The 26,729-nt window shown below is 56.3% G+C and overlaps 1 protein-coding gene across 6 annotated transcripts in view; it reads left to right on the forward strand.

Moving 5' to 3' along the window:
• Positions 1-26,729, forward strand: part of SHANK2 (SH3 and multiple ankyrin repeat domains 2) — a 548,806-nt gene that overhangs the window by 278,053 nt on the left and 244,024 nt on the right. For all 6 annotated transcript variants that reach the window (XM_067747966.1, XM_067747967.1, XM_067747965.1 and 3 more), the window contains 2 exons: positions 3,375-3,544; positions 8,352-8,465. In XM_067747966.1, the coding sequence (XP_067604067.1) occupies positions 3,375-3,544; positions 8,352-8,465 (284 nt within the window). The remainder of the gene's footprint in view (positions 1-3,374; positions 3,545-8,351; positions 8,466-26,729) is intronic.

The following is a 26,729-nucleotide window of genomic DNA, read 5'->3' on the forward strand; positions in this document are numbered from 1 at the left end:
TGGTGTCTGCTGCCGCCACACCTCCTGTCCAGGGGTGTCCATGCGGCCCATTTGTGACCTCCTTGGTAGGACAACCTGCAGTTTCTGACTGGGGTTTAACGCACCAGGCACTTCCGAGCACCCACTACTGCACCCGCAACCAGGGATGGGGGCATGGAGATGGTGTAGATATAGCCCTGTGTTGCATGGCTCCCAGGCCAGCCTGGGTGATGGTCAGATGCAGAGGTGCTAACTTCCATCAAAGCTTCAGCGACAGAGCCGGCGGGGGGCAGAGAGGGGGAGCTTCGTCTGTTTTCCCCCACTGATCCTCCTAGCAGCCCCGTGTGGGGGGCCCCACCCGGCCATCGCTCAGTGCAGATATGGCAGGTGCATCGGGGCAGATCCAGGCACTGTTTGTGGAGGTCTGGGGAGAGGAGGCCTTCTGAGGCCGGTATGGGGTGCCCCCCTGGAGCGCCTGCCCTCTGCTGACCCTAAGCCTCTTCTGAACCCTTGAGTCCAGGTGGAGTGGCCCCGAGGGACACTTCCCTATTGCCGAGGGACCGAGTGCCCTTGGTTACCAGGACTCGCTGTCCCCTGGCCTGGGAGCCAGAGAGGAGACCCCTGATGATGTTCAGCCCCTGTGGCAAAGGCGCTGTCTCCCCCCCCCCCGCCCCCGAGCTCCGAGTGAGGCTGAGGTGAGGCACATTGAATGGCTGGGTCTTCTTCCTGATGCAGAAGGCGGGCGGGACGTCGTCGCAGGCGGGAACGCTGAGGGCCGCTCTACTTTTCCCGGGTCTTTTCCGCCACAGGCAGGTGGCCCAGATAGTCCTCCCTCTCTGTGCGTCAGCTGCCTTGCCACTTGCCAACTGTCACCTCTGGACCAGAGGCGGTCACACAACCTGGCTCGTGCAGGCGTCGCAGTTCTGGGCTCCCGGGGTGTTTGGGGATCAGTGATATCCATCCAGAGGATGGTGGATTTTCCCATCTGTGCACGCCGATCTGTAGCCGGCTGGTGGGGAGAAGGAAGTGGGGAGGGACAGGAAGGCCACCGGGCAGGGCTGCCTGTGATGCCAGAGCTGACAGGGGCACCTGTTTCCCAGGATGCTCTGACCTCCGTCTGTGGCTTCAACTTGGTCAGGGAAGGCTGGGGTCGAGGAGGCCGGAGAGGGGGCGTCCCTGGGGACAGGAGAGCTTGTCCACTCTGTGTGTCTCTGAGCCCAGGCGAGCACCTGGGAAAGGTCACATGCCCACCCTCTGCCCCGTGTGGTTTAGGGAGAGCTCTGGGCTTTGGGGTCGGGCAGGCAGCTCTGACGGTCGATCCTTCTCACCCGACTAGCATAAATTAGGGTGTAAACTGAGCACGTCCCGCGTGTAGACATGGGTTCCTGTGGCCAGCTCATCGCCATGAGCGAAAAAGTGAGAAGCATGAAAAATACAGCACAGTCACGCTTCCACGGATTCTTACAAGCGTAGAGCAGACCCTACGTATCTATCAGGGGTGCCAGCGCGGGGAAAGCACGACACAAAAGGAACATGGGGGGTTCGCGTTAAATCCCGAACGTGAACGGTCACAGCATATTCTAGAATATTCCCCACAAGCCTGTTTCACACCTAAAGGTGAGAACGTCTTCCTTGCAGGAATCTCAAGCTCCCTGTGTGGGCTCCCAGGCCACGGCGTCTGTAGTTTGAAAGGAGAACCATAGTTGGGGACCCCACCCTTCACGGCCGTGAATTTGTGCCATGAGTGGCCCCCCTCCCGAGACTCGGATGTGGCTCCCTGACTCGGGAACCTTCCCCAAGTATTATTAATATTCCTCTTCCCCGTGGCGGGTTGTCCTCTTGGGCGACACCAGCCGGCCGTGAAGGCTTCTCTTGTCTTTCTGACCAGGGGCTCTGGAGCGTCGCCCCGAATCCCTGCCCAGGTTCATCCACGTGCCTGGGTTTTTTCTAAAGACCCCATCACGGGAGGAGAGCTCAGTAGGACTCCTCCAGATTATGAGTGATAAGAACATGCTCTCAGGCTTCCCTGGTGGCGCAGCGGTTGAGAGTCCGCCTGCCGATGCAGGGGACACGGGTTTGTGCTCCGGTCCAGGAAGGTCCCACATGCCGCGGAGCGGCTGGGCCCGTGAGCCATGGCCGCTGAGCCTGCGTGTCCGGAGCCTGTGCTCCGCAACGGGAGAGGCCACAGCAGTGAGAGGCCCGCGTACCTCAAAAAAAAAAAAAAGAACGTGCTGTCTTCTCTCCAGAAGGAGTCACCCGGGTCACCCATCAACCGTCACAATGACATGGGGATGTCGTCACGGAAAACCACTTTGCACATTTCTCTGGGAACACGTGCTTCTCTCTCTCTCTCTGTCTCTCTCTGTGTCTCTCTGTCTCTCTTATATCCCACCGTTGGGCCCTGTTGAGTTAGATGTCCACGTTCACTGACAGGCAGGGAAGTTGGCCTAGAAACGCACGCTCTGTGATATAGTCACATAAGACAGGAAAGAATGAAAGTCCCACTTGTGAAATGTCACCAGGGCAGCTGGGCGTGGGCTGCCTGCACCGCGATAATGAGGGCTTTCGCCAGTAGGTTCTGGGTGTTTCCTCACATGGTGTGGCTGGCGCTCACAGTGAGAGTCTGATAACGTGGCAGAGACCCAGGGCCTCCCTTAATTGCTGCCTCCACTGGAGTTTTTCTTAAATTGAAACATGCACGTAAAATTTACCATCTTACCCATTTCTACGTGTGCAGCTCAGTGGCGTCAAGTACATTCGTGTTGTCGCGCGACCATCCCCGCCGTCCATCTCCATCTTCCCCACCTTCCTAAACTGACGCTCTGTCCCCATTAAAGGCAAACTCCCCTCCCCCTCCGCCAGCCCCTGGCCCCCACCATCCTGCTTATGAATTTCAGTACACCAGGTACCTGCCCTGAGTGGAATCACTCATTATCTGTCCTTCTGTGACCGTCTTCCTTTATTTAGCATAACGTCCTCAAATTTCATTCATGTTGTCACCTCCCTCTTTAAGGCTCAATAATATTCCATTGTGTGGATGGACCACATTTGGGGTATCCGTTCATCCATCAGTGGAGACTTGGGTCGTTTCCATCTTTTGAGAATAATGCTGCTGTGCACGTGGGTGTGCAAATATCTGTTTGAGGCCGTGCTTTCACTTCTTTGGGGTACCTGCCCAGAAGTAGAACTGCCAGAATTACCTGAGTCTTTTAAGCACTGATGCTGCCCCCGGGGCCTTTTCACATCTCCAGGCACGTCTAGAATCAGGAGCTCCAATGTGACTGCTCAGGGCTCAGCGTTTGTTATGAACAGATGGGCCAAGGGTCTGGAGTGTACCCTGCTCTGTCTCAGGCCGTGACCCTCCCTCTCTGTCTCTGCCCGCCTCTCACCTGCAGTTCGGCTTTCCTGCCAGGCGCCAACAAGGATGCGCTCTCGGCCTTCGAGTACCCGGGGCCCAAGCGGAAGCTGTACAGCGCGGTCCCCGGCAGGCTCTTCGTTGTCGTCAAGCCATACCAGCCCCAGGTCGATGGCGAGATCCCCCTTCACCGTGGCGACAGGGTCAAAGGTCAGTCTCCATTCTGCATTCAGGGCGGGGTCAGGCTGGGGCCCCTCAGCCTCAGTTTATCCCCGTTGGGGTGTCGGTGTCCAGGGCATTGCTTCTGCGGGGCCCCCGTGGAAAATACGGAGCCCTGGGAGGGCAGAACGGGGAGTACAGTGGTGCTCATGGCCGCGGTGACTCTAATGTCCATTGGGAAGGGCAACACGTGACTATCTGGGACGGGAGTCCACTGCAGAGAAAAGCAGGGGAGGGGCAGGCGAGGGCGGCGACGGGCAGCTCTTCTGCGTCTGGAAAACCTCCCAGGGCCTCAGGAGGAGGTGGGAGGTGGTGCTGGGATGAGGCCAAGCACAGGTCGGACTCAGACGCGTCTCGGGGCTCAGGGAGGGGCATCCAGGTGGATGGTTCAGCCTGGGGGCCTGTGACATTCCAAGGGAGGAGATCCACCGGGTTATAGGGAAGGATGCCCAAAGCAGAATCCTGGGAAATGTGGGTGAAAAGCCTTGAGGGCCGCCGTGCATGCCAGGAGTTAGACCAGGGGCAGTACCAGCGATGGGAGCCAGCGACGGTTTCTGAGCAGGAAGATGAGGTGTATGCGGCCCTTAGGGAAGACGGGTTTAGTGCAGGCATGTGCAGGAGGTTGGCAGCGGCTGTAGAGGAGCGCTGTGGCGCTGGAGGCCACACGAGGAGGGTGGAGAAGTGACAGGTGTGGGCTGCAGGCCCCATGGGGGCCGCTGAGCTCACCAGGCGGAACAGGAAAGGGCACACCATGCCTGGCCCTGTCGCTGCAGGACAGCGTTCGGAAGATGCATGGCAGGGGCAAGAAAGTGTGCCCCTTAGGGGTCAGCCGGTCAGGTTCAAATCCATCTGGCCCTGAGCTGGTGATGCCCTGCTCCTTCCTCCGTACCGCGCAGTAATCTAGCCGACACCCCCTGGGTTTTACAAGTTTCCGAGGACAGCTGGAGACCCGTTCTCTCTCTTGCAACTCCTTCTTGGTAGTCCAGCTGCACGGAAACTCGACCATCTGGTGGCAACAGCAGGTCCCAGGGGCTCTGTTTATTTTATTCCCATCATTTTTTTTTTAACCATAGGTCGTTTCTGTTGGTCTATTTTCAGGTTCACTCGCTCTTTCCTTTGAAATGCCCCCTTCACTGCTAAGTCCGTCTTGTGAATTTTTTCATTTCAGAAATGACACGTTTAAATTCTAGGGTTTCCACGTGTATTTTCTCATAGTTTCTCTCTATTTGCCAAGACTTCCTATTGCTCTGTTGACATTTTCACTCTTTGGATGTGCATTGCTGTTTTACAACATCGTAGACGGGTGTCATCGTCCCTCTAAAATCCCCGTCTGTCGTCCCACCATGAGGGTCATTTTGGGGTCAGGCTCACGTGGTTTTCTCTCCTCTGGAGGACGGGCCCCATCCTGTTGGGTCTTTGCGTGTCCCGTCATCTTCTGTTGCGTTTTGGACATCAGGGTGTTAAGTTGTGGAGATTATGGCTTCAGTTCATTCTTTCTTTCTTTTGGGAGGGTTGCCTGGGTGACAGCTCAGGCCCCGACTTGAGCGGAGCTGCTCTGCATCTTTTCGGAGAGGTGGGTGCCCTGAGTTGGCCACCCCTCCCTGGCTGTTTCCCTTGTGAGGACACCCCGACTCTCTTCAGGGTGCCTGGTTTCCTGGCTCCATCCTTCTGGTTCTTTAGGCCACTCAGGACGCAGCTTTTTCCTCATGTGCCCCTCCTCTGCCAGCCCTGCTGTGGGGACCATACTTAGTCCAGGCTACAAGCCGTGGAGAAGGGGCTTCGCTATCCAGCTCTGTTCCCCTCTCCCCCCGGGCAAGCATGCATCCCACCAGGCCCGTCTACTTCTGTCCGCGTCCTGTACCATTTGGCATCATATTCAGGGTTTATAGCTGCCTCCTGGGGTGGGGTCCAGTGGGGTCTTTGAGCATCATACCCGTAAGTCCCTGATTGTCCCTATGTAGTTTAACACAGTATTTTTGTTAACTTTTAAATTATAAACATTCAAATTATAAATACAAACACTCACATGACCTGCAGTTTGGAATTTTAATACCAAACACCAAAGAGCACCGGGTCTCGCTGCCCAGCCCAGCTCTGAAATCTGCTGAGCCCGCACCCCTGGGCTTTCGTCCCCCGTGTGTCCATCCGTCCACCTTGCTGTCACCCCCAGGCCCGTGGCAGGCTTCGGGCTGGGCTGGGAAGGGCCTGGGGAGCCTTCCCGGTGACCCAGTTACCGGTCACCTCATATCTGGGGGCCGTGTGTCCTCGTCCACACATCAGAGATGATAACAGAGGAGATACAGGTGGAGACGTGTTAGCACCTGCTGTTTACCAGGCACCCTGCTTGGGGACGTCACACGTCTTTCCTTGTAAACCTCATAGCAACTGTGGGCCGAAGGTGTCAGATCCCATTGTGTGTATCAGCACGGGCCGCTGTAGCAAGGCTCCCCAGACTGGGTAGTATAAACCTCAGGATTTACTGTCTCCAGTCCTGGAGGCTGGAATCCGAGATCTAGGTGTGGGCAGGGCTGGTCCTCCTGAGGCCTCTCTCCTCGGCCTGTAGACGGCCGTCTCCTCCCTGTGTCCTCACGGGGTCGCCCCTCTGTGTGTGTCTGTGTCCTGACCTCCTCTTCTTATAAGGACCCCAGTCCTGTGGGATTAGGGCCCACCCTAGTGACCTCATTTTACCTTAATCACCTCTTTAAAGATCCCTATCTTCAAACACAGCCACATTCTGAGGTTCTGGGAGTTAGGACTGCCACATAGGGGTTTGGAGAGGACACCATGCAGCCCACACAGGGGCTCAGTTCAGGTCGTGGCGAGGAGGAGCTCCATGGCTGCCTCGGTGCCCTGACTGTGCTGTGAGACTGGGCAGCCTGTCCTTACATGGTCTCTGGGCTGCTGAAGGACTGGGCGCCGCCCGGATGGAATTTGGACTCCACTGTAACTTTTAAGGACCCCATCTCCAAGCACAGTCACAGTCTCAGCTGCTGGGAGTCAGGACTCCAACAGAGGAATATTAGGGACAGGATCCAGCCCGTAAAAGACTCCTGTCTAAGTTACATGGTAACTTGGGGCAAGGCTCCCACAGCTGCCTACCTGGGGACGGGGATTCTGGTCTAGTTTGTCTGGACTGCAAGCCCAGCCCCCTTTGTCTCTCTGAGTCGCTCACGCCTGCAGTCGGCTTGGTGCCGGCGTCACCTGGCTGTGCCCAAGGGTGTGGCCTTGACGTTGCCTGGAGAGACGAGAGGCAGATGCACGGTCCCCACCACGAGTTTCTACGTGGACCCGTGGCGGTCAGCCAGGCCGCTGCAGTAGCTGGACAGCGCCCGGGCAGGTCCCTGTCCTCCGCTCGCCATCCAGGGCAGCGCCTCGAGACGACCCTGTCACATCTGGGTTCCGTTGGGCTGCCGTGGTGTACATCCCCGTGAGCTGGGCTGCGCTGAGCGTAAGGGGCCAGCGCTGATTTTTGTAGAAAATGGTTCACGCGATTATGATCTTAATGGTCCTCGGGGAGGTTGCCTGTCTGTTCCCTTTAGGCCGTTTCTTCAAATTATTAGGCAAAGACGTCTAAAGCTGAGGTACTCTGTGCTGTTCACCTTCAAAACTCACGGGTCCGGGTGTCCTTACCTGGCCTTTGAGATTAAGAGGAGGGATGGAAGGAGACATTCCTGTGGCCATGATCTCTTCTCCCCAGTTCTGGTGCCTGGGGGTCCTGAGTAATTTACAGAAGGTTAAGATGTGCAGAGATTATACTAACCTCCCACTGCACAGATACACTCTGAGGGAGCCAGGGCTTTGGGGTGGAGGTGTGCCCCCAGCCCAGCATCACAGGCCTAAGAGACAGAGACCCTCCCCTGCCTCACCCCTGCCAGCCTGACCCTTACAACCAAAATACTTTTCCAAGCAGTGCCTGGGCAGCACGTGGGACCTCGTGTCTGTGGGTTTGCGTTGCTCACCCACGCTCAGCATCGGTCCAGTTTAAAAAGGAATACGCTTCGTCCCCCCAATGGGCGTCTGTGAGGCCCTCTGTGCGCCCAGCACTGAGCCAAGGAAGGGGGAGACCCAGCGCCCTCAGCCCTGCAGGCGGGGCAGCTGTGTCTGTCCCATGACCCTTGACTTTGCATTTTCACTGTGCAGTGGCCCCCTGCTGCTTGCGGCACCAACATAACCCTCAGGTTCTTCATTGATAAGCCAGCCAGAAGCCCGGGACTGCCCGTGGGGCGTCGACCAGGCTGCCCTTGCACTTCAAGCCCAGGTAGTATCTTGTAGCTGCCAAGCAGGCTGCTTCCCTGTCTCCTGCTGTGAATTCTCTGTTCTCAAACGAATTTCGAAGGTCCTGTGGGCCTGGACTCTTGGCCTCTCCTCCCCCCAGCTCCAGAGGGGCCGACACGACCTCATGGTTGCGTCTCTTCATCAGGGTGGCCTGTCCCCCGACTTTGACACCTGAAATAACTGACGGTGGGGTCTCGGAGGTCCCACTCTCCCGTCTCAGCTGGGACCTGAGAGACGGGACACAGTGGCCACACGCCGAGTGCTGTGAGATACGAGGACACCAGGATGCCCGGCGCTTACATCCTCTCCCCCAGGCCTAACGGGCAGAGGGGACCTGGGGGCTCAGAGGCTCTGCAGTGCCCCCTCCGAGGGACACTTTGCCAGGCCCCTGGTCTACGGCTGAAGGGAGGCACGGTCAGCCAGCAAATAGACCAGAGCTGCCGGCCCCTCCTCCCTGCATCCACACCCCACGCCCTCCAAGCCCCGCCCACTAACCCCTCCCCCTTTCCCCATCTGTCTCTAGTTCTGAGCATCGGCGAAGGGGGCTTCTGGGAAGGCAGCGCCCGCGGCCACATCGGATGGTTCCCAGCCGAGTGTGTGGAGGAGGTCCAGTGCAAGCCCAAGGAGAGCCAGGCAGGTAAGGCAGACCCCACCCTCGTCCGTCCACCTCTGTCCGGCCTGGGGTCGGCGTCGTTGCTGACATAGAGCGCGCGGTAGGTACGGGCAGGTGTGCGGTTCCCGAGAAAGGCTGAGTTTCGGACCGAGGTCCTCTCTGATCCTCCGAGCGGTGGACGCCATCCCACTGGGCTTTGTCCAAACCAGAAATCGGTTGCAGGGCGTCCTGGAAGCTTTGCGTTAAAACGCTGGTCTATGCGTGTGCCAGGAAACGGAGCGTGCGTTCTAGCCGTCGGAAAAGGGCTTTGCGGGGAGAGTAAATGCTTGAAACTGCTTTATCGATCTCTCACGCCGACATCATAAACAGGCAGCTTGGCGTTTCCCCGCCGGCCCCTGCCGGGCCCTCCCCGAGGACTCGAGGTTTGCTGTCTCCGTGAAAACTGCTCGAAACAGGCCTGTGCTCGAAGCAGGTCTGAGGCACATCACTGCAGCCCCTCGCAGAACTCCCAGACACAGCCCCTGCTGGCGCTTGTCCTGAAAGCGATTGCCAAAAGATTGGATTGATTGAAATGGTAGGAGGAAACCACTTATATAAAACGGTATGAGAAACAAATAGGAGAGGTGGAGACACACAGAGCACTAGGTTCTCCTAAGAGCCTGGTCTACGCGTGCCCTGCTGGCTTCTGGTAGAGTCCCAGACCCATGGTGCATGTGTCAGAAGTGGCCACGTTCGCTTTGTGGCCGATGGCTTTGCTGCGCCCTTGGGCAGTCTCATCATGGTGCCAGTTGGGCTGTGTTCCTTTCCGGAACCTCTGGGGAACAGTTCATTCCTGTGCCTTTTCCAGGTTCTGGAGGTCACAGCATCCCTCGGCTGGGGGCCCCTCCTCTGTCCTCAAAGCCTGCAGTCGTGGGCCGGGTCTTAGGCCGCGTCTCTCTGACTCTCCCTTTTTCCTCCTCTCCCTCCAGTTTTTAGGTCTCATGTGGTCAGACTGGCCCCACCTGGAGGACCCAGGTCAGGCTAAACTAATTAGAAAGCTTAATTCCCTCTTGCCTTGTAAGGTCATGTACTCACAGGCACGGGGGATTCGAACATGGGCATCTTTTGCGGGGGCACCATCCTCTGTCTACTAAGGGTGGTGAATAAGAACACGGTAACCCTGCTTATGGTGTGGATTACTGGCCAGAGGAGGGAGGCACTGCTGCGACCCGGGGTGGAGTGGAGGTGGAGGGAGAGAACAGTGCAAAGGAGATGGGATTCGAGCTGGATTTTAGGGTGGGGGAGAGTCCAGGTGGTTCCTATTGGGTTCTGTTTGCCTTGGGCTTTCTGAGATCTTGACTTACCATCGTCTGTTGTGAAGGGATGGTTTCCGTGCGGTGAGAAACGCGCAGGTTATAGAAGAGTTCAGTGCATTTTGACAAACGTCTCCTCCTGTGTCTCCAACTGCAGTTAAGAGGTGAAACCTGTCCATCACCCCAGAAAGGTCTCTCAGGCCACTTTGCAGTCACCCACCTCCCAACAGGAGGCAACCACAGTTCTGATTTTGTTACCGAACCGAAGTTGGGTTCATTCACCCGCCGTGCAGCCAATCTACTAATACCAGGTTGTGGTGAAGGAAGAGGCCAGTGTTCACTGCACGTGGCCGATGTGAGGCCGGCAGGGAGAATGGGCAGCTCATGTGCAAAAGCCCCGAACGCCCCGAAGGCTCTCAGGGAAGGGTTTTGAAAGAGAGTCTGCGCGAGAGAGTCATGGGGTACGTGATCGGCTCGTGCACGGTTCGCCGATCGATTGGTGGTGAGGTAACAGGGTGATGGTTCAGGAATCTCAATCGTCAACCTTCTGGTTCCCTTCAGTCTGGGGTCTACGTGCTGGCGGTCAGCTTGCAATTAACTTCCTTCACCTGGTGGGCATTTTAGTATCTGCACAACAACTCAAGGACATGACTCAGGATATCATCTGTAGCCCCTGAGGAGGAACCAAAGGTCTTTGACTTTGTTTTACGGCTAAACTATTATTATTTTGTCTTGCTCGACTGTTTCCCTCTGGTGTTGCATGTCTCTGATTGCATTTGCTCTTTGGAACTCGGGGAGGGCCTGGGAAGCTGAAGCTTTTCTACGAACAAGAGGCAAAGCTACACGAGGGGTGGGGGGTGGGGGGTTCTGTCTCCAGGGAGTCCCCACAGGGTCCTGCTCGGTTTCAGTTTGTCAGCAGAGATCAGTGTAGCCTGTGCTGTTGAATTTCAAGAGCTGGAACCTACAGCACGTGCTCCTGAGCCCGGTGTCTTCCACGCAGCTGAATGCTACTGCCGGGCTGTACACTTTTGCTGTCGAAGGAGAGTGTTCGGCTGTATGTTTATACCCCAGTATGTTTATTCATGCTCCTGGGGATGGGTGTTTCCATTGCTTCTCAGTCTGGGCTCGTCACTTAAGCTGCTATGAACATGTTTGTGCGAGTCTTTCTCCAGACGTGTTTTCCTTTCTCTTGGAGAAACACCGAGGTGAGGAACCACCGGGTCACAAGGTAGGAGTGTGTTTAATTTTATAAGGAACTACCAAACAGTTGTCCAAACCGCCGTGCCTTCTTGTACTCCCCCCCCCAGCGTGTGCGCACTCCGGTGGCTCCACTTCTCAGTGACATTTGGTAACGCCAGTCTGTTTAATTTCAGCCATTCTTAAAGGGGGTGGAGAATCTCTTACTGCGGGTATAATGTGCACTTTTCCGATGACTACTGTTATTAAACACCGTTCCGTGTGCTTTCTTACCTCACGTATAGCTTCTCTTGAGAAGTATTGGTTCCAATCTTCTGTCCATTTTTACTTGGGCTGTCTTGTAGGAGTCCTTTACAGAGTCTGCTTGTCAGCGCTTGGTTAGATATATGTTGCACATATCCCTCCCAGCCTGTGACTTAGCCTTTTCATTGCTGTGTCTTTTAACAAGGTTTTTAAATTTTTTAAATGAAGTCCAATTTCTCCATTCTTTGCTTTCACAATTAGCACTTTTTATAGCGCCTGTTTTTTTAATGTTGCAAACTGTGTTGAATATACATAGAATCCAGAAGATGGCAGAAAATATTTTTTAAATGTTTCCACGCGGCAAGCTCTTTCTGTACAGAGTTGGCTGGCTTGAGCCCTGAGACGCTTTGTCTTTGGCGGAGGACCACTTTGACAGACTGTAAAGTGAACATTGAGCTGACAGATGTCACTCACGTGCACTGCATGACAGGTGAATGATTCCCGGAAGGACCAGCAGGATGGAGAAACCTGCTCGGGGTACTTTACGCCTGTGAGTGGGACCTGATCTCTCGCCGCCTGCTGACCAGGTCAGAGGTCAAGGGTAGCCAAGAGCAGACGGGAACGGCGGCTCCTGATCATTGGCTGATTCGTTGATAATGAGCTCCACTCGGTTCCGTGAAGAGCGTGGTGGTCATTTATTTAGCAAGTGATGCACTTGCTCATTTAACCTTGGTTCTGATTTCTCAGGACCACGTGTGTTTCCAACAGGCATTCCTCCGTGGAAAGCCTCATCCGGCCCGTGGAATAAGCAGGGCAGGAAGTAAGCCCGTGAGGTACACACAAGCACCCACATCTCAGCACCAGGCCGGGTGCTGAGAACTTCTAGCGCTCTGTGCTCTGTCCTGGCCCCACATCCGGTCAGCCTCCCTATGGAGCGCCCGGCGTGGGTTCCTGGAGTCCCACCACCACTGATGACTCCTGGCGCGCGTCCTCCCGGAGTGATGGGGACTCAGGGCCGGCCCAGGCTCCTTCTCAGTTCCACTGCCTCCCAGCTGGCACGGGTGACTCAGCGGCTCTGCATAGGTTTCTTCACCTGGGAAGGACGTGAAGGTGGTGTGCACAGGGTCAGGGGGAAGGAGCGTAGTTGTAGGATTTTTTGTTTCTGTGCAGGAGAGACGGAGGTGAGTCCCAGTTTATAAAAACTCACCTCTTTGCGTGCGTCAGCCCAGAGAATTGACAGCAAGGTGCCACGGGCGACGATGTTACAGTGTGTGCGTGGAGGGTGGACGTTTGGAGGAAACGGACAGTTAATTACATACACGCCCCTCCCCGCACGCCCATCGCATGTTTATCATGGGTATCTACAGAGTTGGTGCCCCAATAACAGTGGTGTGGTACCAGCCGCCTCGATGCTCTCTGAGGGCATGTGGTACCCTGGACAGCAGGAGGGGGTCCTCATCATGCTTACTTGTCCCACCTCCACCCAACCCAGTGGGTCCTGGTCTAACAGCCCCTCCCCCTGCGTTCCATAGGTGACCACCACCAAGGTGCCCACAGAGAGGACTGGCCGGCTCTTGAGATCCATGAGGCCACCCTCCTCCACCAGAGCTGCGGGAGGAGCGAAAAGCTGATAGGAAATAGCAATTCCATCTAGTCGCCCTTGGCGTTGGTGAGGTGCTCAGGTCTTCATACCAGTTCTGTGTCTACGTGAAAGTTGTCCTGGCCCACCCCCCTGCCCCACTACTGCAAACACCTGCACAGTCTCGCTCACCCTTAGGAGGGAGCTGGGGCCATGGTTCAGGTCCTTCTCCACAGCACGGTGGGATGCCCAGCCCATCGGGGGCCCCTCTGCTGATGGCGAGATCCCTGCTCTTTGAGCCCCACCCGGAATCCAAACGGTCCCTGAAGCTCAGACGGCTGTTTGAGCGTATGTTTCCTCGCACCCAGTGGACGGGAATCCGGCTCATCTTTGGTTTCAGGTGCCGTGACCTGGTGGGAGCGATGCCCAAGGCCACGGTGGGCCTTCACCTTCAGCACAGAGTGCCCCCGTGACCCACCCCCGGAAGGTGTTGAGTGAAGCCCAGGGTCTCCCGCAACCCCTAAGCCGGGGGGGCTGCTCTGGGCCGCCTTCTGGAGCCTCCCCCGCTGGACACCCCAAGGCCCACCAGAGACCTCCCTTTACCCCACTGCAGGGTTCACCCCAAAACTCTCAGTTGCCATCTTCAGGCCGCCTCGAGTTTGGGGGCGGGATGGTGAGTGGACATGGGGCCCAGCAGCCCCGGCCCAGGTCCTCCCAGGAGTGTGTCCGGCGGCAGCATGCCCTGAGGTCCTCCCTTCCAGCCCATCAGGACCGCAGCCTGGGTCCAGCCCGGGGGCTCAAGGGCTACGCCGGGGGCTGGGCTGGGCTGGGCAGAGGCATCCTGCACGCCTGGAGGCTTTACTCTCTGGCCGGCTCACCTCTCAGGCTGGCCCCTGGGAAACCTGGGCTAGATCCAGGTCCAGCAGAGACAGAGAGGGGCTGGGAGAGAGGGAAATCGGGTCTCCCCTGCCTCCTCTGCAGATGTCCCAGGACTGGCCCTGATTAGGTTGACTTGGGTCACGTGTAGAACCATTCTCTGCCGCTGGGGGATGGGTGTGCTCGCGTGACTTGCCGGGCCTGGGCAGGGCTGCGGGAGGACGGCAATGCCAAGGCCAGTCTGGTGTCAGCAAAGGGGGGGGGGGGGGGGGGCTGGGCTTCTGCGGGCCACGACTGCAGCCTCCCCTTCAGCTGGGAGGCCAGAGAGTCTGGGCTCTTTGACCAGGGGCGGAGGCCACTGCTGTGACCCGCCTTCACCCTGGGAGACAAGGTAGGGGTGGGAGGTGTCACCGCACCTCCGGGCAGCTCTGGTTGGAGCCACAGGGCAGCAGCCAGGGCGGTCGCCGCTACGAAACAGGCATCCCATTAGTCACGGTGCGTGTGAACCGTCTGCGACATATCATAGTGGGCACGGTCAGTTCCAAAATGGAATGTTTTTGTTATCTTTAGAACTTTTAAAAATACAGGCGAACGCCTCTATTAGCACAACTGTAATTTAAAATATTAATAAGAGACAAGAACAGGCTTCTGAAGGAGTTCACTGCTCCCTAGCGGAACAAAAATCAATATGGGAATTCATCGTCCTGGCTGCTAATGACTGTGTTTTTGTTAAACAACCGTGGCAGAAGCACACAGCCTCCCCCCTTCTTTCTTTTACACCATTTTATTAAAATACACTTGGAGCCTCGCCGCCTTGGTGTGTGTGCTGTTGTCTCCAAGCAGCTGCTCTGTGTTTTAAATACCGGTTTCCACGCTCGGGCTCGCCCCCAAAATAGATATCTGCCAGGTCTGTCTGCTTCCGTCGAGAGGATTCAGTCCTTGACGTCACTCTGGGACCCAGGCCCTCTCCCCTCCCCGCAGCAGCGATGGCCTGCCCCTGGTTACCATGGCAACCTGCTGATGCTGGTACCAGCCCTGCCCTGCTTCCCCACAGCCCCTCCTGATGCTACAGGATGTGGTGTCTGCAGCTCTGTCCCCAGTCACCTTGCACAGTGGTGGTCACTACGGGCCAGGGTTCTGGGGGGAGGGGGGGCGGGTGTCACCGAGATTCTCAGGGGGGTGGGGGACACTCTTAACTCCCACCCTGGGTCACCTGTGTGGATGGCAGTGGGCAGGAAAGGGCTGCCATGACAAAATACCACAGACCGGGGGCTTAAACAACAGATATTTGTCTCCCAGAGTTCTGGAGGCTGGAATCTGAGATCCAGGTGTGGGCAGGGCTCCCGGGGCCTCTCTCCTCGGCGTGTAGACGGCTGCCTTCTCCCCGTGTCCTAATGTGGCCTTTATCTGTGCTCGCACATTCCTGGTGTCTCTCCCTCTTCTTGTAAGGACACCAGTTCTGTTGGATGAGGGTCCACACTTATGACCTCATTTAACTCTAATCAGCTCCCTAAAAACCATATTTCCAAATACAGTCATAGTGGGGGTTAGGGCATCAACACACGAACCTGGGGATACAGTTCGGTTTGTGATGGTGGTGAAGAGTGGTAGCCACGTGCCGTGCTCTGCTCCACGGGGGACTTTGCAGACGCCTCCCCCCGCCACCCCCTGCCCTCCTGTCACACAGTCCCATCCCCAGTGGGGCCGTTCTTCTGTCTGAGTCGAGGGCAGTGACTGTGTTCTCTGTCCCGAGACTGTTCCCTGCCCAGGCTGCACGCTGACCCACCAGCATCTGGAAGCCTCTCAGGGTCAGCCCCAGGGCTGTCCTCTGCTCTGGGGCAGATTTCTTCAGTACACTTGGTGCGAGCCAAGGGGATGGAAGGAGAGGGGCCGTAAGCTAGTTTGTAAATACGGTTTGTAAGGTCAGTTGACCAAGGTGTATTGTCCTCTGTGAGGGCAAAGGACCAGGAGGATACAGCGGGTTCACACTGGTGTTCCCCATACTGGACGTGGGGCCTGAAATGGAGCAGGTGCTGAGAAAGTACTTCTGGGATGGATGAGTGGATGGGGGAGTGGATGGGTGAATGGACAGATGGGTGAAGGTTTGGATGGATGGATGGATGGACAGGTGGACGGATGGATGGATTGATGGAGAGATGGAGGGATGGGTGGATGGATGGACAGACAGATGGATGGATGAAGAGATGGATGGATGGGTGGATGGACACATGGACGGACGGACAGGTAGATGGGTGGACCTTGCATGAGGGTGGGGTCAATACCCATTCTCCCTCTCGCACACAGCTCACCCCAATTCCAGTCGTGGAGCCTCTCCCACTTTAAACCTCCCCAGCTCTACTGGATGAGATCTCTTTAAAACCACGGAGTTTGCGGACAGCAGGGAAGGCAATGGGCTACTATGATACCTAAGAAAAGACCAGCATCGTTGACATCCCAGGCCAGGGTGTCTTCAGGTCCGGCTGCTGGAGAGTGTTCAGGGAGCAGTCCCTTCAACTGACCCAGAGGCACAGTGGCCTCCGTCTCTGCCTGTCCTCCCGCCTGCAAATACAGGGAACTGGACCTTCAGCCCACCCGGCAGAGCTGGTGGAGTGGCGCTGGGGTTAGGGCATCCTGCTGGAGCAGTCGACTGCCCCATCCCCCTGGGCCGTGTCATGAGTGACTTGGCCTCTTGGGGGCCCCAGAAGACGGGTGTTGTCATGCCCTGCAAGAGGTGGGATGAATGAGCTGCTCCCAGTATGTGCAGGTGGCCACTGACCTGCCATCTGTCATTCTAGTGAGGACAGACCCGTGGCCTCTCCCTGGGCACCCGGTTTAGGGATGGTTAGCCAGGCCAGGAGCCCCCCTCTAGCTGGGACACAGACAGGACCCAAGGGCTACCCCCCCCCAGAGTGAGCCGTGGCTCATTTTGGAGAACGGAAGCATCATATGGTGCTCTGTTATTGAGTTAAGATGTTGTTTCTGACTCCTCTGAAATAGACGATAGGAAACAGATCCGGGGATAATGAATAAACATTGGCTTATGGGGGCTGCATGCTGGGAAAGATGAACTCTAACGTTGGCAGATTAAATGTAAGACATGCATATGTAAAGGAGATGTGTAAGGGCCAGCCTCCTGCTTCAGCAAATCATACAGCCAAGGAGAGCATCTGGGAGGACGCTCTGAATATCCCCTGTCCCCAGCCGGGCAGGGTCTGTGGGCTTGGGGCCGCCAGGAGAGGGAGGAGCCCGGGTTCCTAGAGGACCTGGCACCAGGGAGCCCGGGAGACAGGGCAGGAAGTGGCAGCCTGGGCACCACCCACAGACGTAAATCGAGAGTTAGCACTCGTGTTCAGCAAATGTAGCTTCCAGAAGCTTCCAAGTGGTTAAACAAGGGTCTTCTCTGGTGGTCCAGTGGTTAGGACTCCACACTTCCACTGCAGGGGGCATGGGTTCGATCCCTCGTCGGGGAACGAGGATCCCATATGCCATGCGGCGCAGCAAAAAAAAAAAGTGCTTAGTCAAATCAGGTGTAAGATCAGTGCTGGACGTTCAAACCTTTTCTGCCTCATTTTACTTCCCTCTACGATCTGAAGGACTTCAGACGTGGCACCCACCTTTCTGTCTCCTTAAACTGAGATGAACTTCTCAAACCATAAGACTTACCCTTTTAAAGTGTAGACTTCAGTGGCCTTTAGTCTAGTCTCGAGGTTGTGCAAACATCACCACTGTCTAATTCCAGAACATTTTCATCACCCCAGAAAGAAACCTGTCCCATTAGCAATCACTCCCCGTCCCCCACTTCCCCCAGCCCCTAGCAGTCACTCATTACCTCCTGTCTCCATGGATTTGCCCATCCTGGACGTTCCCTATAAATGGAAGGCTGCTGTATGCAGTCTTTGGTGACTGACTTGCTTTAGCATGCTTTCAAGGTTCATCCACGTTGCAGCAGGTGTCAGAATTTCATTTCTTTTTCAGGCTGGATAATACTTCCTTGTAAATGTAGACCACGGTTTGTTGATCCATTCATCAGCTGATGGGCATTTGGGTTTCTGCTTTTTGACTTTTGAATTAGTACTGCTGTGAATATTCGTGTAAGAGTTTCGGTTTGAACACTTGTTTTCAGTTCTTTTCGGGCACACCTAGGAGTGGAATTGCTGGGTCACGTGGTAACTCTGTTTCACCTTTCTTTTTTTTGTTTTTTTTTTTTTTTGCGGTACGCGGGCCTCTCACTGTTGTGGCCTCTCCCGTTGCGGAGCACAGGCTCCAGACACGCAGGCCCAGCGGCCATGGCTCACGGGCCCAGCCGCTCCGTGGCATGGGGGATCCTCCCGGACCAGGGCACGAACCCGTGTCCCCTCCATCGGCAGGTGGACTCTCAACCACTGCGCCACCAGGGAAGCCCGCTGAGCATCTTTTTATGTGCTTATTGGCCGTTTGTGTATAATCTTTGGAGACGCATTCGCTTTTTAAATTAACATGTTATCATACTCGTTGTGTCTGGTCCTGCAGTGAATTTGGAAAACATAGAAAGGTACAAAGAAAACAAAAATCACTCATAATCCTACCCCACATTGGTAATCCCCACCCTAAATTTTGGTCCTTCTTTGAGTAAAAATACATATTAAACAAAGTCGAATGCATCCTTTTAAATTATGGATCCTACTTTTTCTCTTTCCCAAGTGACAAAGGACTTGGTGTCATGGATTGAAAACAGTCTTCCGAAACACCATTTCTGGAAGCCGTCGTGGTCGAGCCATTGATGGACAATGTCCATCACTGATGTCACTGATGTGACATTGACATGACACTGGCTATCCAGCTATCCACTTTGCTATTGCAAGTAGCACTTCAGCGAGCAACCTCACAATTTTTTTTTTTTTTTTTTGGTTTCATTGGGTCTTCGTTGCTGCACGCGGGCTTTCTTTCGTTGTGCTGAGCAGGGGCTACTCTTCGTTGCGGTATGCGGGCTTCTCGTTGTGGTGGCTTCTCTTGTTGTGGAGCACGGGCTCTAGGCGCACGGGCTTCAGTAGTTGCAGCACGTGGGCTCAGTAGTTGTGGCTTGCGGGCTCTAGAGCGCAGGCTCAGTAGTTGTGGCGCATGGGCTTAGTTGCTCCGCGGCATGTGGGATCTTCTCGGACCAGGGCTCGAACCTGTGTCCCCTGCATTGGCAGGTGGATTCTTAACCACTGCGCCACCAGGGAAGCCCCACAATGTAAAAGCCCTGTGTCCATGTCCTCAGGATGCGTCGCCTTGAATCAGCTTGCCCTGGTGCATTGCCCAGCGTGAAGCCACCTCTTCTCTGTCTTCAGCCCTAGAACTGCACTGATGTCCGGGACAGACATCTGACTGTATCCCGTCTCTCTCCTTCAGGGAGTCCCCAAGGGTCCTCTCGGGGTGCAGCTCTCTGCAGCTCCCTAAAGATAGGACCTGCCTACAGCCCTCGGGGCAGGGGACTTGGGGACATACAATACACCTTTCCTCAAATCAGCAGGGACTGGTTCCAGGGGCAGGCGAGACCCGCCGCTGCACAGGCCCTCACCTCTTTAACGCTCCCAAGTCGCCATCCTGGAATTCTTCATCGTTTTTGCACACCCTCCCCACCCCACCCCCAGTTTCATTTTGCATTGGGTCCGTAAACTTTCCTAGAGGCTCTGCTGACTTGGATACGCCGCCACCTGCCTCCACCTGGTGCCCGAGGGCATGCGTTTAGTGCTTATACTCAGAGGTCACCCTCTAGAGGGCTGCCGTCTTTAAGCGAAGGCGCCTTCTTCTGAAAACACCCAGGGTTCCCGATGGCACGGGCTGCGGCGCGTTGGGAGTTTCTCCTGCAGCTCAGCTGAAGTTGGGATTTGACCACAGGGAGTATGTATTATTGATGCGCCCTCCAGCCTCCCCCCACCCAAGGATAGGGCTCTAAACTCGGCTCAGCAGTGGCCGTGCTGACCACCGTGGGCCAGGCTGACCTGCACCGTGGACCACCTGCTAGGATGGGCGCGGAGCGGTAGCCAGGCTGCAGAAGCCTGTTGCGACTAGACACAGGCTCCGGTGCCCCCTGCAGCGGGAGCCCCTGCTCCAGGTTGTCTCCGTTAGAGACTTGTGTTGAGAAATCATGGCCGAACGCAGCCAGGTGCCCCAGGAACGGGGTCCAACTCGGCACAGCTGTGGACTGTGGCGAGTGTGCCCCAGCGGCCCCTGCTTATGACGCAAATAGGCCCTTCACCCGAATCCAGAAGGTTCTCAGTGTGCCCTCCATGTGTGCAGAGGAGCCGCCCCTGGGCTTCTCCATGGAGCCCCCCCCACCCCGGGCTGAGCACCTTCCTTTGTCCGGTGCCCAGGGAGCCAGCTGCCCTTGCGTTTTTAGCATTAGCCAGTGGGGAGGGTGGCCCCAGAGCGCGCCCCAGCCTCCGTGTCTCTGAACAGTGCCCTCTGCCCGTGGGGCTGCCCGCATCCCTCCCTCCCCTCCTTTCAGGACCAGGGGAGGGTCCCCCGAGCCTGTTAACCCCTGGGGTGCTGTGTGGGGAGGAGGGACTGAACTCGGAGCAGGGAGGACTCTGGGAGCCTTTTTCTAAGGAGAGGGAAGCCCCACCTTCTGATTAGTGCTAAGAAAACTGACACCAAAGTCACTCTCCTTGTCACCGCAGTGCTTCTGGTTTGCAAATGGTTACAACTTCTCAACGTGCCGGTTCTTTTTCCCAAGTGTCTTCTGCGGGACACAAAGGGCCCATTTTACAGAGAAGGACACTACAGGTTAAGTAACTTCCTGGCAGTCACGCTGGGACCCGGGCTCACTGGCCTTCTCAGCACGATGACGCCCATCCAAATGGGTCTTTTAGGGCCAGCAGTGGGGGAGGGGGAGGGGTTGTCAAGTAATTTAGCCGGACAGCTAATCAGGACAGTGCCTGACCATGACCTTGATGGACTCCGGAAGTTCCCACCCAAGCAGATCAGTAGTGATGTTAGCAGTCGCCCCGAGGGCCTCCCCAAGCCTGCATCGTGTTCCTAGATTTTATTATTGGGGCAGGGGCTGGGCTGGTGGCTCTGTTTCCCGGAAGGACACCCGAGGAAAGAACAGGAGAGAAGGCCAAGCTCTGATCCCACATGCGGGATACTGGAGTGGAAACTAGAACTTTCTCTCTCCCCTAGACCAGAGCTTCATCTGACCTAATCCCCCACTGCACGCTGCCCATCAGAGATGGGGGCCCAGGTCGTGCCACACACCTGCTGTGACATGCCACCCAGAGGTCACACCCTCACAGTGGTCCCCTCCGTGACCCGCGTCGGGGTGGGAAATGGGGGCAGCCTCGTGTGGGCAGCCTCCCGGGTCTGCAGGACGCCATGTGTGTTGGAGCCTCTCGCAGTGGCACAGATCAGAGCACTGGGGGCAGGGGTCACAGACCTCAGTGAGGGTCGATGAGAGCTGCACACACACACGTACACACGCACGCCTGCATGGTGCACCGTGCGTGTGCACACGTGCTCACATGTGTGTGCATACACACAGTGCCGTGGACTCTTCCAGAGGCCCCGGCTGCGCGGTGTGTCCCTTGAACACCCACTCGGGTAAACGTGCCGCTCCCGTTTGGCTTCGGGGCCGAGCTGTCCTTGAGGCCTGACACAGAGGCAGAAGCCCAGCGGTGATCTGACCCACTTCTGATTCCTGAAGCTCCCGGCTTTTCTCGCAAACGCTCCTAGAAGGAGTCTCACTGCCAGGGAGACCGCGTCATTTACCATCCAAACGGGGACACTTGTGAGAGCAAAGAAGGGCAGCTGGCATCACCTGCCGGCTGCCAGGTGCACGGGGCTGCCCTACTTACTGCCGGGAACAGAGGCCTGGCGGGTCCGGGTGTTAGGACATGCTCCCCCGGTACGGGAGACCGGAGCCTCGGGGCCGGTCATTCACCCACTCATTCATTCATTCACCCCAACCCCCTGGCACTGGCCGACACCTGGGGTGGGGGGCCTGGATTCCACGGAGGAGAGCCCACCCCTGAGTTACAGGAGGGGAGAGAGGGACTTTTAACCAGGGTGGACAAACCCCGCAGGGAGCCCCAGAGGCTCAGGGTGGCGGCGCCCAGCACACTGGGTGCTCAGCACGGCGCCCTCTGCTGCCACACTGGAGACCTGCCTCCCGGACATTGGCAGGGACTTGGCACCGACAGGCAAGTCCAGGTCCTGGGGCATTGCTTGGCTGAACGGGGCCAGGTCTGTCACCTTTGGACTCGTGTCCAGTGACCCTTCGTGTCTGAGGGTCATGCCTCCACCCTCAGGGTCTGCCTGGAGGGGCTCCCCGCGGGGGCAGAGCTGCTGGGATGTCCGTGCCTGCACTGGTGGGGACCCCGGCTTGGCCCAGTGACCTGGGGACGTCACCTGCCCTCTCTGTGCTCGGTCCCTTCGCCCGCAGACGGTCCTGCTGGGCCTGGCGAGAACTCACGTGACCCCCGTAGAGGCACCTGGCGTCTCCGCGTGGCGCAGGGGCCCCGGTCCATTGCTGCACGGCAGTCAGGGTCCAGCCGCAGAGTGGCCTCCTGGGCCCAGGGTGACCCGCTGTGTCCCCCAGTGTGTCCGGGACTCGCACTGTGCACACCAGGGCAGGCCAGCCGGGCACCAGCAGCGGCCCTGCCGCCGGGTTTGCGGCACAGGCGGTGGGGAGGGTGAAGCTTCCTCCCCAAGGCCCACGCAGCCAGCGTGGGGCCCCGGGCTTTGCTCCTGAGCGTGAGCTCTCTTCCTCTTGGCAAAAGCCCTGCTTCTCCACCAAGCCTGATCCAAGGGCCGCCTCCCCCCGGAAGCTCTCCCTGCCTCTTCCCGTCCTAGCAACAAGCGTGGTGCGTTCGGCTGTCTGCTGTTTGCAGAGCCTGCGAGCTGTGTGTGCGGGTTCCTGCACAGGCTCCGTGAATCCGGGATGGTGGGTCACAGAGGCCCGGGGGCAGAGGGAAGGCGCCCTCTCGCTCCTCCCTCTCGGAGCTCCCCAAGGCCTGAGGCTTCTGCAGCCCTGCTCTCCCGCCCAGGAAACCCCCGACCCATGGCCGCTCCCTCCCTTTGCTTGTGGTGCCCGCCTACTCGGGAGATGGGGGGGAGTAGGGGGCGGGGCTCTCTCCCGCAGAGACCAGCCCCTCCGCTAGAACAGCGACTGCTCTGAGGCCCGTCGCCCATGTGCCCGCACCCCTTCTCGGGAGCTTGGCCCGCACATTCTGTTCCCGCGCTGTTCCCAGCTCCAGTGCCCTTGCCACCAGCTCGCTCCTTCCCGGCCTCTGATTTCAGCTCAGACACCGCGTCGAGGGCCCACCCCGCCCTCCTCTTGGTAGCATGAAACTCCTTGGCTGGTTGGGGTCTATCTGTCCCTCCTCTGTCCCCTGAGTGACAGCAGGGACCTTGTCTGCCTCGCTTGCCATTTTGTCAGCAATTCCGGGTCTGGTGTGGATCCCTCGCCGGGTCAGGACCAACTCCCTGAATAAATCCACCACCAGACGTGACCCCTGCGCTTACAGACAGGGGGCTGGGAGCTCACCTTACACAACGGGGCCCGGGACGTGCGACTCTCTCCAGTTTACAAGGAAGGAAGCCAAGGCCCCAAGAAGCTCTGCAGCTTTCTCGGGTCTCCCAGCCGGCAAGTGGCCACCCCGGCGCTGAACCAGGCCCGTGTATTTTGTCTCCATCACCCCACCCGCCGCTGCTTCTTGGTCCAGGGCCCTGCAGGGTCGGGCAGGAGAGACCCAGAGCATCCAAGGTGGTGACCCGAGGAGTGTGGGCTCGGAGGGAAGGCAGTGGTGGCCAAGCAGAGCCCCGGGCAGAATGTTCTGGAATCTTTTTTTCAGATGTGTTTAAATTGAAGTGAAATTCACATAACGTAAAATGAACCATTTTATTTTTTTTTAACACTTTTTTTTTAAGACTTTTTTGATATGGAACATTTTTAAAGTCTCTGTTGAATTGGTTACAGTACTGCTTCTGTTTTATGTTTTGGTTTTTTGGCCCCGAGGCATGTGGGATCCCAGCTCCCCGACGAGGGATTGAACCCACACCCCCTGCATTGGAAGGTGAAGTCTTAACCACTGGACCGGGCCGCCAGGGAAGTCCCCAGAATGAACCATTTTAAATCGGACAATTCTGTGGTGTTTAGAATACCCACCTACCGTCTAATTTTAGAACATTTTCATCGTCCCCCTAATCTACTTTCTGTCTCTATAGATTTCCCTTTTCTATACACTTCATGTGAAAGGGACCACGTAACATGTGGCCCTTTGTGTCTTGCTTCCTTCACCTAGCGTAATGTTCTGTAAGTCCGCCCGTGTTGTAGCATAAGTCAGCGCGTCTTTCCTTTTTAGCGCTGAAGAAGATCCCATTGTACGGATACGCCACATTTTATTTATCCATTCATCCATCGATGGACGTTTGGGTTGTTTCCACCCTTTCGGCGGGCATGAACATGTTTAAGTGTTGGGTTGGGTCCCTGTTTTCAGTTCTTTGGGGGACACACCTAGGAGAGGAATTGCTGGGACATATGGTAATTCTATGTTTCACTTTTTGAAGACCTGCCAGGCTTCGCCACACCCTGGAATTTTGACTCTGAAGAGTGAGGTCAGTGTGGCTGGTGCCTCCCGGAGCTGGGGCAGGAGTGTGGGCTGGAAGGCTGCAGTGATACCCTCGCCCCCTCTGGCCTGGCATCTTATCTGCAGCCAGCGTGTGGTGCACGAAGCCCAGCCCTCAGGTGGGCATCTGCTGTGACACTTCCCCACATGTGTGTCCCCGCCCCCTGACTGTGCGCGGCTCCCCAGGGCAGGGACCCTGCCTGCTGCCCCCTTAGTGATCCAGGCCAGCGCCCAGGAGGCCCACCACACAGGCCTGCCACGTTGGAGATAGCAGAACGGACAGCAATCTGAAAGAGCTCGTTATTTTGTAACGAGAGTTAACCAGCCCGAAACAGATTTAGAATTCAGTGTGGTTAAAAATCATCAGTCTTATGCCGTTTAAAAATTGCTTGTCATTTTGTATGCCAAGAACTCTTCCAGCAGCCTACTTTTCCAAAATGATCGCTGATTGGAACAAAAACATTGCCACTAAAATTAGAGTGACAAAATGGAGTTGTTATGAAACAAAAAGGAAATCGACAGGTACATTTTAACAAGTGAGGAACACCCCCCCTACCTGTGGGAGCAGCCACGGGCACAGCTGCCCCATATACTCCCAGGAGCCTTTATTTCCACATGCGGGTTCTGTGGTTTGATTAAACCCATGACGAGAACCCATCTGAGAAAGAGTGTTTGCTTAGGAGTAGAAAGTATTTTAGTGATTTAGGTCTGGGCCTGGAGATATACAAGTGAGGCGTGGCTGGAGAACTCTAATAGATAGGATGCTTTCCAATTAGTGTCAAAATCCAGACACGTGTATCTTGAAAGAAGAGACCCTCCTCCCCTTTACCATCTCCCTCCGCCTCAGCTGGAGCATCTCGACATGACAGGAAAACGTACGAGAACCACGGCTTAAATGAGGCAGAGGTTTGTTCCTCTGTCATGTTAGAGGAGACAGAGGAAGATGGTCCGACGCTGGGGTGGGGGCTCTGGGCGCTTGAGGATCTAAGCTTTTCCCGTCTTGCTGCTCCATCATCCTTAACAGGCTGCCTCATGGTTCAAGGCAGCTGCTTAGATTCCACCCATTGCATCCACATTCCAGCAGAGGAAAGGAGAAGACACAAAACCACACTCCCTCTTTTTAAGGACATGCAAAGTGTCCACTATTCTTCCAACTATTGGCCACAACCTAATCTTAAGGAAGGCTGAGCGTTATAGCCTGTATTCCAGACAACCTGTGGAAAAAGTGGAGAACTGACGTTGGGGTAGACAGCTGGCCACTTTGCCATAGTACATCCTAAGGAACAGCCTTCTTCCTGTTTTCATAGTGTGCACCGCATCTGGACAACCTCCCCTCCACCACTGCCACCCCCACCTCACCCAGAGCAGCTCAGGATGTAAGACGTGAGATGTCATTTGAGCACAGCTGGCGGTGGGGGGGGGGGGGGGATGCTTTAAGTAAGAAAAAATTTTATTCACACACGGAGAAATTGAGGCTTGTAGAGTGGAAGGGACTTGCCCAAGGTGAGTCGGTGCCTGCACACTTATACCAGCCACCCTGGGGGCCCTGGCTTGGGCTTCCAAAGTTCCATCAGATTTCTCACCATCTTCTGAGATCCTGGACCTCTTAACAGGTCAGAACCTGTGTCCTGAAGCATGGAATATTACCTCTCGTATCCGTCAGGCCTCTTGGTTACAAATGGTAAAAATCAAGTTCAACCTGGCTGGAGCCAAAAAGGAAACATAATAGCTTTAAAGGTCAAGAATAAGAGCTTCAGGCGTGGCTCGATCCAGGTGTTCAGGGAGCATCAGGAAGCTCTCTTTCCATCCCCTTTCTCTGGCGTCCTCTGTATGAATTCTTTCCTTTGGCAGGGTCTCCCCGTACCATGTGGAGGTGGCCACCAACAGCACCAGGTTACGGTTCAACTATTTTAGCAGCCGTAGAAAGAGGAGAGTGCCTCTTTCCCAATCATCATGAGAGAAGTTTCAAGATTGGGTCTCGATGAACTGATTTAAGTCATGTGACCAAGGGGGTAGGCTGGACCCATTGGCCAGACCAGGATCCCATGCCCATCCCTGGAGGGGACTGGGCACAGCACATCCGCTAAACTGGGGCTAAGTGTGTTTCCCCAGAAGGAGGAAATGGACATTGGCCGGCTGAGCGCATATGTCCCTTCCTCCCCTGCTCCTGCACCCTGTGATTTCTTCCCTGACTCTTTTCTCCCCGATACAAACAGCGCTGTCCTAGTCTCACCCCCTAGGGCTCTTGCTCGCTGGCTTGTCTTTGCATCTGTAAGGCTCTTCCTCCCAGTGCCTGAGAATCTAGTAGGAGAAGGACCGTAATACCCTCTCTGGATCCTCACTGCCTGCCCAGTACAGAACTTGGTGTAAAACAGGGGCTGCTCAATGTATGGGGGACAGTAGATGGAAGGAAGGACAGGCAGGTGGGTGGATGGATGGATGGATGGAAAGAAGGATGGGTGGCCAGAGTGATGCGTGGATGGATGGGTGGAGGGATAAATGAATGGATAGTTTG

The sequence above is a fragment of the Pseudorca crassidens genome, chromosome 9 (assembly GCF_039906515.1).
Source record: "Pseudorca crassidens isolate mPseCra1 chromosome 9, mPseCra1.hap1, whole genome shotgun sequence".
In the NCBI taxonomy this organism is placed as follows: domain Eukaryota; kingdom Metazoa; phylum Chordata; class Mammalia; order Artiodactyla; family Delphinidae; genus Pseudorca; species Pseudorca crassidens.